The sequence below is a fragment of the Pygoscelis adeliae genome, unplaced genomic scaffold, assembly GCF_000699105.1.
Source record: "Pygoscelis adeliae isolate BGI_AS28 unplaced genomic scaffold, ASM69910v1 Scaffold124, whole genome shotgun sequence".
NCBI lineage: Eukaryota > Metazoa > Chordata > Aves > Sphenisciformes > Spheniscidae > Pygoscelis > Pygoscelis adeliae.
In genome coordinates, this window is record NW_008824791.1 from 3,858,927 (window position 1) to 3,873,165 (window position 14,239).

Here is a 14,239-nt window from a genome sequence, read left to right on the forward strand (position 1 = left end):
GGATTATAAGTCCTTCACTTGCCTCCTTCGGTTTAATTCATTTCAAAACACTTGATGAACAGCCCTTTACAGTCCCTGAAGTATGAATGCCATTATATCTGAAATTCTGAAGTTGTAGTACTCTATTGTATAATCTTATAATAGCAAAATGATTTATTCTATAACCTATGCTTTCCAAATTATTCTCAAAAATGAGATTTTGCAGTTCTGCAGATTTATTGATCTTGAAATCTCTTTAAAAATCTGGATATTAAGGCTCAAGTATTTTTGCTTTTCACTGTTTCATCAAGAGAAAGAAATCGGAAATTTTGCTCATTTTAGGCATTTAAGTTTGAAAAGCCAGTAAGATGCAATAATGTCATGGCTTTAGAGATGTGTTCTAGCACTGCTGGATGTATCACAGAATAGAAGATTGATATACCATGTCTCCTTCAAAACATTCAGGTTTCATGACTTTGTTTTATGGTAGGACTTTAGAAGTCCAGATTAGCTACTACTTTTTCAGTGGCAGTAGTCAGGCAAACAAACTTTTACAGAGAGCTTTCTAAGAGCTAAAGGGGCAAAATCGTATAGGAAAATCCCTACCCAACTTCCCCTTTTGTCAAAAGTTTCCCAGAGCATTAGTCTGATGACATATGTTTTCACACATACGCACACATCTTCAGGGAAGCACATGCTTTGATTTATTTTTAAAAATTATGTAGAAATAAAACAAATGGGTGGTTTTTTGGTAGAAAGAAGACCTAGGACACTTGGCTTTTCTTAGCTGTTTAAGAAGCTGCTAATTTATTCAGAGGTTATATTCAGCATCTGTTAATGGTACTCTTGCACTTGATGATGTATCTGTTTTGAAGTGAAAAACAAGCTATGAAATTGTTTTCTTAATCCCTCCACTCTTCCTGGATCTTATTGGCTAATGAAACCTTGTTTTATTTTAGTGGAAGCAACAGAACCTAATGAAATAAAGGCTGCATGGCAATATCCATTCTAATCCTATAACATCAGGGAGTTATAATTTTCTGAAGTGAAGCTTCTGTCTTTAAGGATCTCTCTTCTAGATTCAGTTCATATCTGAAGACACTGTTACAGGATAGAGCTCTCATTTTATTTTGTTCTGTCCTTAAAGTTTAAGGAAAACTAATTCAGACAGCACTCAATGGAGGCAGTAACAAATTATTTCCTCCAGTTAAATATATATCTGTTTATGACTCATTTTTTGTTTTTCAACAGTTCTGATTCCAAAATGACTGGGGTAGAGAATTTAGTTTTGCTATGGAAGTACCCTGCACTGAGAAGCACTTTGAAATATTTTTGTGAACATTGTTTTTCATTTACTGAATTATGACCCATTGAAAACTGACCTGCAGGCATCCAGAGTATATTTGGTAGGGGCTATAAATGACTTTTGAGTGACTTCAAGATCAAAGGAAAGTTGTGATACAAACTTAATTAGTAAATGTGTAAAGGGAATGTGAGGAGACACACATTCTTCAAAGGCCCTTACATACACAGGAAAACATCAGGTGAAGCAAGCTTTGAGATTCCTTTCGTCATGCAACTCAGTCCTGATTTGCTGAAACTGTTGGCCTTTGGCTGTCTGAACAGTGAAATATGTAATTAATTTCAAGTAGGTGTGTAAATCCATTTAAATAAATCATGTGCGAGTGCTTTTCTGGGGCATAATAGCATTATAAGTACATTTTAATTGTTTTCTACAATTGGAAGATAGTCAGGTATTCTGATATTCTCACAGCATTTCTTTTCATAGAGGTCTTAGTGCATGACACCCCTATAGATAGATATTGCTATAAATAGATATTTTAGATAGATATTTTGTCATCATTAGAATTAAAATCTAAGTGTCATTACGTTCCTTCCTCATAGCATGCTCAGTTATATCACAAGCATATTGATACCAAAGTTCAGCCTCAAAGTGTCAGTAAAGCAAGATGAACCACACTGTGGAGGGCAGATGGTTTGGTTGTTGCAGTGAAAGTACAAGTCCCCATGATCTTGTGGTGTGGCACAAAGGAAAGGTGATTATTTGTTGTGAAGTAATGCTGAATATTTTGCTTTTCCTGGATGTGATGAAACTCGGGAACTTGAGTATCCCATCCATTATTTCTCCATCCACTTCTACGGGATGTGTGAGTTTCTTGAATATTTTTGTGTTCTTGTTTCATTGACAGCTACAAATAACTCAGAACTATTAAAAAAGACAGCTTTTAGACAGCTATTGAAGGTTATTTTGAAAAATAAGGTCTTTAAGTTCAGCAATACAAACTGTGCTGTAGTTCTTCAGGTACTATGAACGATCTAACAAATATTTTATCTATTTAAGGTGAGTTTGGAGAAGTATGCAGTGGGCGTCTGAAGACACCAGGAAAAAGAGAGATACCTGTTGCAATTAAAACTCTAAAAGGTGGCTATGTGGACAGGCAGAGAAGAGATTTCCTGAGAGAGGCTAGTATTATGGGACAATTTGATCACCCAAATATAATTCGCCTTGAAGGAGTTGTTACAAAAAGTAAGTTTCTATTAATAGCTTTTTTGGTTTTTTTCTCATTCCATGTCATTTAGTATCAAAATTACACATTACTTCCACATTCAATATGGATTGCAATTCTCAGAAATTATCCAAATCATAAAGTGCAGCAGAAACTGCAGAGTTTGGGACCATAATAGGAAATTCATAGCCTATCTGTTTTCAATTAGAAATGTTTTATTTTTATTTTTTAATAAAAATCCTCCTCATTCAAATAAAGTCTTTACAGGTTCTTATGAAATAGCACTGTAGAGTTTGCTTATAGGCAAGTGGAATACAGTAGAGAAAGCCATAAATGTAACTGAGTTGACAATGAAGTCAAATCATTGTGTCAGGTAGCAACTATAGTCTTCTTTTCCCACAAGCACTCACTCTTTATTTGGTTGTGGTTTACTGATTTTAGTATTTCCTGTTTTAAAGAAATAAAATGTAAACTCTCTTAAACTTATTGTATGCTTGCAAATGATTCACTAAAATTCCAGAATAATCTATGAAATGTCTTACTCTTTATACCTATTGCAGCTGCCAAGAGATATCCCTTGTCTCTGAAATGTAGCGTTTTTAGTGGGGTTATGGGCTTTTCTGAAATGCTGAAATATCTAGTTATCATTTAAGTATTAAGTAAAAGTCTTACTAACATGCATGTAATTTTTTTAATGCCAACTTTTTGCGGTAATGAATTAAAAAATTCATAAGTTACACTCTTCTCAAAATTAATCGTTGCCTCAACTAAGCCATGTTGTTTGCCGATTTGCAGTACTCATATTTTTCTTTTAAAGATCAAGTGTTGTGTGTATAAAACAATGATGTCCTCTTACCACCACAGTAAATACAATACATGTTATGAATGTTTCCTGTTTTCACCTTGTTACAATATCAAAAGCTATGTTTGGAAAACACAATGTACTAGAACAAAGAGGAAATTATAGCTCCTAACTCCTGTCATTGGAATGGAATTACAATAGGTTTATGGGATGACCTTGTTCAAATCTCTCTCTCTGAGGTTCTAAATTAAGATGAAAAGGATCTTTTTTTTTTTTTCCACACAGTATTGCAAGAATAAATTCATTATTATTTAGGAATGTTTGGTTACGAGACTAACAGAATCCATTACGTTGCAGACTTCTGGAAAGATATGGCTTAGTCTCCTCCATTGCTTTCCTGTCAGTTACTGCTCTGCTGACAACAAACAAGAACACGAGTTAATACTGGCTGAGCAGCATTGGAGATCTTTGTCAAGAGATGAAATATGTAGGAACTTAATTGAATTTAGCTCCTTGCTTCATAATGAGCAGCATAGCAGCAATTAAATTCCACCAGCCTTCACCAACATGGGCAGTTTGTGAACCAGTATCACAGGTATGACTAGGATCCATGTGGTAGATCTAGTAGTGTATGTCTCATTTCTGAAAAAGGCTAATGGCTGTGATTCACAAACATTGTTTGAATCCAATTAGATGGTGCACACAGAGTACAGTATAATGTACTTGGCAATAGCATAATTGTTTAATCTTTGCCACATTTATAAATTTTCTTTCTGTAATGTCTCATCATCGGTCTAGAGAGAAATGAAGATTGCATTAAGAAAACAGAAACAAACAGATAAATCAGTGCTCCAACATTAGAATATTTCTTCCTGTTCTACAGTAAAAGTGATTATAGACAACCTTAAGTCAAGAAGTCATCATTAGCAGTTCTGCTTTTCTCTAAGGAGTCAGCAAACTTTATTATTGTTTTTGGAATGTTTGCCTAGAGGTAATATAAAAATAGTAGGTGTTACTGTTATAGTCACACTGTCCTATAAAAATAGGCATCTCTTTCAAATATAAAATAAGTAGAAGAACATCTGAAAGAAAATATTTTTGGTCAGGCAGGTTTAAAAAAAATAAAAAAATTATACAGCAATAATTATAGAATCAAAAAAATATTATGAGTTATCAACAAATTTTACCCTAAGACATGGAAAGTGCAAGTTATATAAAGTGTAAAGGACAAAGTTGTGCAGTACTGCTCTGCTGCAGGGAAGAAGCTAGGAGGCAGGCTGAGCAATGGACACACGCACTCTGCTATGCTCCTCTTTTGCCAGTTTATCTTTAGGATGTTGCCTTGCATTTACACTGCCCCATCTGTGGTATTTAGAGAATAACATGGCTTCATCTGGGAGCAGAGCATTTACCTTGCACCTCACTAAATCCTAAATCTAGGATTGCACAAGCCAACACGGGACCGAAATTTCCTATAACTAAAAGGTGTGTTGTAAAAATGAGACAGAACCTTGTCCTAGCCAAATTATTTATGTAATGATAGCATGATTAAAAGGTGTTTTGTGTTAAGGCTTAGATTAATAACAGCAGAAACTATTTATCTGGTGTGCATTACAGTTCCACTAACCTATAAAGGCACATCGGATGCAGTAAATTTGATTAATAGACATGTAATGCTGTTCTTAGCACATGCTTTCCTCTTTGTAACCATTAGTCATTAACTTCTAGCAGTTGCTGATATATATTGCATCAGTTTGTAAGCAGTACCTTCCACTACAGTGTCATTGACTATTGAACAAAAAAGAAAAAGGATTTGATTGTAATAAGCAGAAGTGCTCTACCAAGTCAATAGCTATTGACTGTGGCAATAACAAATTTGCCTGTTCATTACAAATGAGAGCCTTTATCTGGTGCTACCAGCTAAGCAGATGTTAACTTTTAAATGATACTGTTTTCAAAATTGCTATGGAATATGTACAGTACAGGATGAAAAAATGCTAAACTAAGCCTGCTCAGAAGTAGGTCTGAAACAGAGTTTTAATCCCCTGTTCTGATTGCTTCATTTCTCACTTGTCCTAACTGCTATCCCTAATCACAGAGAGTGGTAGGCAGAACAGTTGCTGTAGCACAAGCTTTCTGTTAGCAGAGAGTTCATTTCAAGGGCAATTTGCCGGGCCAAGGCAAATACACCGTAGCTCAGAATCTGGATCCAATAGTTAGCTTATATTGCTAATCAGAAGTCATAAGGGAAACTTTATTCCTGTTTGGTTTGTTTTAACAACACCATTCCTTGCATGGTTTGCCACAAAAGGCTGTTTATTGCCTTGCAAATTGATGGGAGTTGCTTAGGCACTTCATAAAAACATCCATGTTTCCCTTTCAAGTCATATTAGCACAGTGATAATTTTGGGAGCTCTTCTTGGGTGTGTCAGGGCATGCTCAGCCGAGTTGTATGTCATTGTCCAAGCTGCTGCTATTTCATAAACAGGTATAAGAAAAATAAAGCTTCTTTCTCCAGGGTGAACGTATGTAACCAACATTGAGAACTGGGCTATATAGAAGTAAGACATGTCTTCCACTTCGACATCATGTTGAAGTCTGCGTTGCAGACTTGCCATGAAAAGTCTGCGAAGTAAACTAAAGGTAGGCTTACAGCAAACACCTGCCAACACAACTATATCTACAAGAGACATGAAAAAATGGTCTCTGACTGTTGCAACTGTACTGGAAGAAATCATTGGTGTTACACTAGCCAAACTGGAATCTATAGTTAGTTTAGCTTGATGGTATCTTACACAATAGTTTAAAGCACAGCCTTGTCAGTACTGTGTAATACTGTGTCAATACAAAATATCAATGCATGCAAGGGCTTTATTGTAGTCATAATCTTAGTTTGTTCCTCTCCCCCTCAGACTTTACCCCAAATAACTTTCAATTGTTAAAATTAATTTCTAAGGAATTGCTTCAATTTCTGAACTTTGACTACTGGAGGATTTGCACCTGTCACATTTACAAGAGGAATCTTTTTAACGCATTCATTTTCTTTAACAACATTCTGTATATTGTTATTCTCCGGAAGAATTCTCAAATTAATCCCTTCACAAAAGGAGGATGAACGAAGACAGCACCTAGATTTTTGGTTCTGTGTAAGCTCACATCCCCATAACATCGAGTCTGGGTTTGGAATGACACCTTCAGCTCCCTTATTGTCTCCTCACTGTTTTGCTTTAGTGACTTTCAAATTGCGAATGCTATCACAGTTCTGAAATCTTTAGTCAGTTATCTGGCAGATTAAATTCAAAGCTTTAATCATTGAGGTTCTTTTGAATTATTGTATATAACCTGTTCAGTGCAAGAAGAGTCCGGAGGTCAGTGTACCTTGCCTTGCCCAGTAGGAAGGCAAAGCAGCAGCATGATCCGCTTTCACTACAATCTGCAGTATGTAGCTCTTCATATCTGAGGCATTTTTCTTTTATCAAAAATGCAGGAGATAACAATGAATATTTTTTTTTCAGCCAAGACATTGTGTTCTAGGCCTTTGAGCCCTTAGTGTAATGAATTTAATGTTGCCCTTTTCTCCAACCTGTTAACAGGTTGAGACTGTTAAATGGAGTTCAGAATTCATTTTGGAAGGTGACGTCTTTTGCAGTACATGTGTCTATTATACACAGCATTGTATACTTGGCTTTATGCAAAAGGATTGAGGAAATTTTGTGGCAGTGTTTGTAACATTCTTACCTTGGTCATGGATGGTGAAATTGTACTCCCAAGAAATGTGATTGTGCAAAGTTTAAATGTTGACCTTTTAAGAGTTAAGTTGTGACTATTTGAAGTAGGCTACACCATGATAGCTTACAAAATATGATTATGATTATACACCAAAAAAATGTGACCTACATTACAGTATTTATCATTGATTTCTGAAAAGTAAAACCTTTAGGGCCAACAGAAAACACATGATGTTAATAAATTCCATGTTAGCATTATAGTATTGTTTATAACCTAGAGCATAACCGATTTCAAATCTTGACATTTACTTCTGTCAGTAATCTCAGTACATCACTGAAGAAATCACTGCCATCTCCAGGCACAGATGTACCTGTTGGAGGCCAAAATGGCTTCAGACCCACACCTTGAACCCACCCCTTTCACTGGCAGGCACTTGCACCTGCCTTATGCAACATACACACAGCAGGGTATGAAGACATTACTCATCCCTGAATATCTTCCATTCTGCTTATGGACAATCCACTGTGACACAGAGTGGTGGTGAGACTATATGTGTGTCATATTAGCCAGTGGGCTTAACATGGCATTAGGCATAAAGCTGAATTTGTCTGATGAAGCATATTGTAGCCATGATAATACACATAATGATACACAAAATAGCAGAATTTCAGTTGTGTTATAAATTGTTCAGTAAGTGGAGCTGTAAATTTAAGTTTGGCTCACTGCCTTTATTTTCCTTTGTATCATATTTCATAGATAAATGTCACAGCACATTACTGAATTCAGTGTTGCTGTGGCCAGCAAATTAATGCAAAAACCACAACCACCACCTGCATTGTTAGCCAAATTTACTAGATCAATTTATTAAAATATCATCCGATATGAAGAGTTGAAAGTTAGAGCTGTGGACATGACTGCTGTAATACAGGCAAAACTAAGTATCTATAGTCTTCTTGCAAAATAGGTTACCCTTCATGAACTGGTATTTGAAGAACGTAATTAATGTTGATAGTACTGAGTCATTTTTACACATGCACACATGCGTGTGGATATTTCGGATAACACATACAAACTACCATGCATTCCATTTGTTGAAGGTTGCAGGCAAAAATTAAGAATACACAATGCTTGATTCTCCTGAATAACACATACTTAAATGAAATCAGCTTTTAAACCTCTGGAAAAATTAAATTTTTCTTTCATTCATTACAATCTGAGATTTTTTTTGCAAAAATTAAAGGGCCATTATGGTTTCCTGAAGTTCAAATCAGTCACATTTCTGTGTTCTGCTTTTCTGTTTTGCAGCTAGCAGTCTATCTGTTTGTTAAAGAAGTCTTTAACAGGACGATAAGCAATGAAGAAAAAGCATGTTGTCAAACAAACAGCTAACTTCTTGTTAGCAGCAGCTTAATCTGACCATGCTACAGTATCTAACATAACTAAACTTTTATAATTCTACTTTTATAAGTTACACCTGAGAAACAGGATTTCACTTTCTTTAGGATCCTTTGCCTTCAGCTGTCTGTATTCAGACATGTAGGACCTGACTTTCAAAGATATTTAGATGCTTTGATGTGAGATGTGGTTCTAGTAGAAAAATAGGTGACAAAAATCATTCTTACCAACAGCCATAAAAAGATAAAGTCTTGTAGATGAGAAATGGCCAGATTTTTTTTTCTTTTTAAGGAGAAGCGTGGTTGTCAGTTGCATAATTAGCATAATTAGTAACTGCAAGTGATTGCATTTCCATATATCTTCTGAATAAAGCATGCAATTTCTTCTTCCACTATTAGAGAAGAATATGGTACAATAAGTTAAAGGGCAAGATAGTTATAGTGTGTAGGTGATATATGAAGGGTTGGGGCTTTTTTTAACAACTGTAACCAGAAGATTTAATGAATAACAGAGAGAGACAAGATTGCGCTGTGCTGACAGGTTTGCTGCACCAACATGGCTGATCTGTTGCCTGTGTAGGAAAACCATATGAGCAATGAGGAGAACAAATATAAATGACAATTGCAACTGCAATTCACAGGTAAAGGAGTGAGGGGGTTAAAGAGTGTATCTAAAGTAGTCAATAATCCTGATTCACAAGCTGTGTTTGGCTGATTTATTTTGATAACTGTACATTCATTTCTTATTCTTTATACATGTATTGCTAAAGTCCTGTTGCAACTTTGTTGTTGCTAAACCTTTGCTGAGAAGTGAGGTGCTCTTACTGATATTAATACCAAGACATGCTGAGTTTGAGAAGAATTGATAATGATAGCTAAGAAAGGTTCTGCTGTATTTTAGAGCCTAGCAAAGTCTGATTATATCAGAAGCAGTATTTGGTAAGCTTCAACCTAATTGTTAATTATTACAGTACTCTCAAAATTGAAGCAGGGTTGTGTCCTTTTAAAAGGCAAATTAAATAAATGCTTAACTTTGTACCATTTTTCAACAATAAATCATTCTCTTGTAATTCACAGAATATACAGCATTGGGCTGTGAAGGACACTGGGAGGTCATCTTGTCCATCTTCCTGCCCCAAGGCAGAATCAATTATATTTAAACTAGTCTAGATAGATGGTTGCCTATCCTAGTCTCAGAAACCTCTCCTGGTGAAGATTCCACAGCCTCCCTGGGCAATCTGTTGAGTGTTTAACTATCCTCATACTTAACTTTCCTAGTGTTAAATTGATATTTTTTTTTACTGCACCTTAAGGCCATTAACTCTTTTCCTGTCTGTGGTGGAACAGTTTGTGTCTTTCCTCTTTGCAGCAATATTTTACATTTGTAGACCATTATAATGTCTTTACTGTCTTCGGTAAATCATCCAGGTTCTGTCAAGTCTTCCTTCATGGTATATGTTTGCTAGACCTTTGGTCATTCTTAATGCTTTCCTTGGGACTCTCCAGTCAATTCATATCTTTTTTAAAGTATGGCTTTCAAAAGTGGATACAGTGGATGCTGAGCCTTACCTTCCTCTAGTAAGCAGGAAAGAATTATTTTAAATGTAAACTGTATTACTCATCTTTAAAAATGCGTGGTTTTCAATAGCAACCGTTGTTGCGTTTTATTTTGATTTATTATTACCCATAGATCCTCCTCTGTGAAACAGCTGGCTGTCTAGTCTTTCCTCCAGGATGTATTTGCGTGGTTGTTTACTGCCTTCTCCTTCGATCTGCTTTGTCTTCACAGAATTTTGTTCTATATTTTCTCGCACCTTTCCCTAGCATGCCAAGTCATTTTGCCTTCTGAACCTAATCTCCAAGAGCTCCTTCCACTTTGGTGTCTTTCTCAGATTTAGAAACACACTCTCAGTTCCAGCATCCCAGTCATTAAGGAGAAAACAGAACAGTAGCAAATGCCCTGGACCATACTATTTGTATCTTTCCAGGTTGACAGTGAACCACCGAGGACAGTTTCCCAGCTGTTATTACCCTGACTGTGCAGTCGTTATATCAGAACAGGAAAGCATAGTGCGCTGTCTTGACTGTGACCAATCTGGCGTATTCATATATAACATTACTGTAACTCTTCTACCTGTGAGACCTATTTGTCACAGGCAGCAATTAGGCTGGTGTGGGATTTGCTCTTGAGAAATGTGTGCAGGTTGTTACTTACCACACTGTCATCTTCTAAGTATTTGCAAATGTTTTAATTATTTTTTCTGGTTCTAAGAAATGAAGTTAGTCTGGCTGAGTGCTCTTTCCTTTTTAATGCGTTGCATTGTGGTAAACTTCATGAGGCATAACTCGATCAAGTAAAATTGAAACTGGTCTTGATACTTGCAACTCTTATAACTGTCTTTTTGTTATTATAAAAACATATGCAGATCAGCAGTAAAGGAATGAACTGGAAATCAAATTGTCATTACCACATGCAAAAGTTGTTTGTGCGTTCTGTTTCACCTTTTCAGTTAATTCCATATACAGACTGTAGACAGGATTTTGTTATATGCTTCAGGGATTGTCATGACTGTCACATGCAGGCATATCCGTCCACCTGTACTGCCCAGTATTTTGCTTGTGAAATACCTCCACAGTACCAGGAGTGGCATATTGCAATTCTGGGGAGATGCAGCTTAGTTAAATGCCAGTGGACATTACTTAATTCAGGTGTTACAATGCCTGGTTGATTAGAAAACTAGGAAAGCCAAAACACTTCAAAAAATCATACGCTTATATTCATTGCAATAGCTGATTAAAATTAACCTGGAAAACCCTTTCTGTCTTAATAACTTCAGTTTAGCAAATTCAGCCAAGACCTTTGAATGATGATATAAATTTCTCGCAAATATAGCTTTCCATATTTTGTTGGAAATCAACCATCCAGAAAGTTCCATAATGGAGCTGTTGAGTATGAGGTTGCAAACCATGTAAAATCAGGTATGAATGGTAAGAATCTCAGAAAATGAAATGGCTGATGTGTTTGAATTGCCAAGAGAGAATAAATAGACTAAGCAGTAATATCAGAGAGAATATTGATGGAATTAGAAAATAGCAAAGCAATGAATCATTGTATACACACAAGGAATTTAGTAGTTGTTCATTTGGGGCATGTTAGCTACGAAGTGTGGAAGATAAGGCAACTGAATTAGTACAGACAACAATAATAAAAAACAGGTCAAATTTAAAAGAATTTCTGGTTTCTTCACTGCCAAGAGAAATTAATTTTATTGAATTTGTCCATGATACAGAAACATAGATGGGCAGTTTCCTGACACAGAGCAGCCTAAGAATTAAAACTTTAACCACATTCTTGTGGAGAAATGTCTAGTATATATAGCACATATCTGCCAAACTTCAAATCACAAGAGTGATTATATCATCTGAAAGTAGGAAATTAAAGTCCTTAACTACACCCAGTCAGCACAACTATGATACTCTAGCCTGGGGAAACTTGAGGAAAGTACCAAGCAAAAAGAGTTAAATCACAGAACACAATTTAGAATACAATCTTGCATGGATCACGATGTAACATAGTCAGGACTGACATCTCATTGCCTCAGACTATATTTGCTTATGACCTTTCTTTCTTTTGTGCTGCCATTAGTCTCTTAGTTTCCAGCTGTAGTTCTTGTACTACCAGTCACCTAAAGAATGAAAGACTGGCAATAAAGCTACTGTAGGCTGCAGTGACGTATGATAAGACCTTGTACCAGAAAGACTGTCACAGTTAGGGGAATATATATCTATATTTTTATGGATTACAGTTGGTTCTTGATAATAAGCTAACGGATGTGTCTTGCTTAAGGTAGAAGCCTTATCACACCAGGTTTTACCATCATGTTGTTTCATGATCTTTTGAGTTAAGATGTTATGCTAAGACTGCACTTTTAGGGGAGAAATCTAGATTACATACCAAAATAATAGAGATAATTCAATGTTTCTGTCCTATGGTGGGTGTTGCGTCTAGATCCATGTCTGGTACCAAGGAGCACAGCTGCTCCTTGAGGTGACAAGATGAAACATGGAAGACATAATCACGGTGACTGTGAAGTCCCCATTGTTACTTTTTTTAAGAGAAACAGCTGCCATTCTCACTGGCTTAACTAAACTCAAACTTATATGAGTGTATCAAATAATATATCCTTGGTGCTTTCAATTTAATACAAAGTTATTTGCAGTGTATTATCTTAATATTGTCTATAGTTCGTTTGTCGCTGAAGAGTTCTTGTTCACCCTCACAGTTTTGTTTGCATTTCTCCGATTCTTTGGATAAGCCTACTGCTTTACATGTATGAAAAGGTTACTGTGGGGACTTACAAGTTCATTTATTAAGTGTTTGGAAACCCAGGGAGCAGAGTGCAATTGAAGCCATAACCATTACAATGAAATAATTTAATAATGCTGGAACCTTATTACAGAAGAGTTGTCAAATGTAGTGAGCATTATAAATAATATTAATCTTCTGTAGTCCAATGGATCTTAAGGATGGAGGTATGTATCTCAGTACTTCTGCAAACCTCAGAAAACGCATAAGACTTATTAAAGTAAACAGGTACAAGATAGCAACTAGATTTTTTTGCTAAGTTGAGATCATAGAATCATAGAATAGTTTGGGTTGGAAGGGACCTCTAAAGATCATCTACCCCTTCAATAAGCAGGGACATCTTCAACTAGATCAGGTTGCTCAGAGCCCCAGCCAACCTGACCTTGAATGTTTCCAGGGATGGGGCATCTACCACCTCTCTGGGCAACCTGTTCCAGTGCTTCACCACCCTCAGCGTAAAAAATTTCTTCCTTATATCTAGACTAAATCTACCCTCTTTTAGTTTAAAACCATTACCCCTTGTCCTGTTGCAACAGGCCCTACTAAAAAGCCTGTCCCCAACTTTCTTATAAGCCCCCTTTAAGTACTGATAGGCCGCAATAAGGTCTTCCCAGAGCCTTCTCCAGGCTGAACAACCCCAACTCTCTCAGCCTTTCTTCATAGGAGAGGTGTTCCGGCCCTCCTCTGGACCTGCTCCAGCAGGTGCATGTCTTGTGCTGAGGGCTCCAGAGCTGGACGCAGTTACTCCAGGTGGGGTCTCACCAGAGCAGAGTAGAGGGGCAGAATCACCTCCCTTGACCTGCTGGCTACACTTCTTTTGAGATCCTTAAATAACTTTTTAAAACTGATGTAAATGTCTGTGTCACTACCAAAAATAGAGCACAGTTATTTGTGCTTTCTTATATGGGATATACTGACAATCTTTATGGACCAATAGTACTGGTGTTAGCACTTTCAGCCATGTTATGCTGCCAGGTTCTAGTTACCAGCTGTCTGAGTTAAAGCATTCACAGACGAAACAAGAGAATGCATTGTGTAAACGTACTCTGATGCACCTAATATGCACAGTTAAGCAGATCAGCTTGTATGCTTGAACTTTGATTGATTGATGTTTGAGTCATTAAAACTGTTCCAGAAAAGCTGTACTCCTTCTCCAGTTCACGTCTTTAAATTTTACATTCGTTTGCAGGTATGTGAATAAGGAATGAAATAATGAGTTTTTCTTATTCTATGTTGCTTAGGCCTACCAGTTCACTTTGCCAAATTTGTGATGAAACAGAACATGCAAGACCAACATCAGTAATTAGTTGAAGGGGGAATGCCAGTAATGCCATACAGGTTAATACGTAAGGACAACTTATGGTCCTTAGATTTACCTGAACTAGAGTAAGAAAGAGCCTTGTTATCAATTTCCTGTAACCCCAAAATAGAGAGACTATCA

The 14,239-nt window shown here is 36.5% G+C and overlaps 1 protein-coding gene across 1 annotated transcript in view; it reads left to right on the forward strand.

Annotated features, from left to right (window-relative positions):
• The window catches only part of EPHA6 (EPH receptor A6), a 493,783-nt gene that overhangs the window by 380,985 nt on the left and 98,559 nt on the right, over window positions 1–14,239 (forward strand). The window contains exon 12 of the mRNA XM_009323940.1: window positions 2,342–2,527. Within this exon, the coding sequence (XP_009322215.1) occupies window positions 2,342–2,527 (186 nt within the window). The remainder of the gene's footprint in view (window positions 1–2,341; window positions 2,528–14,239) is intronic.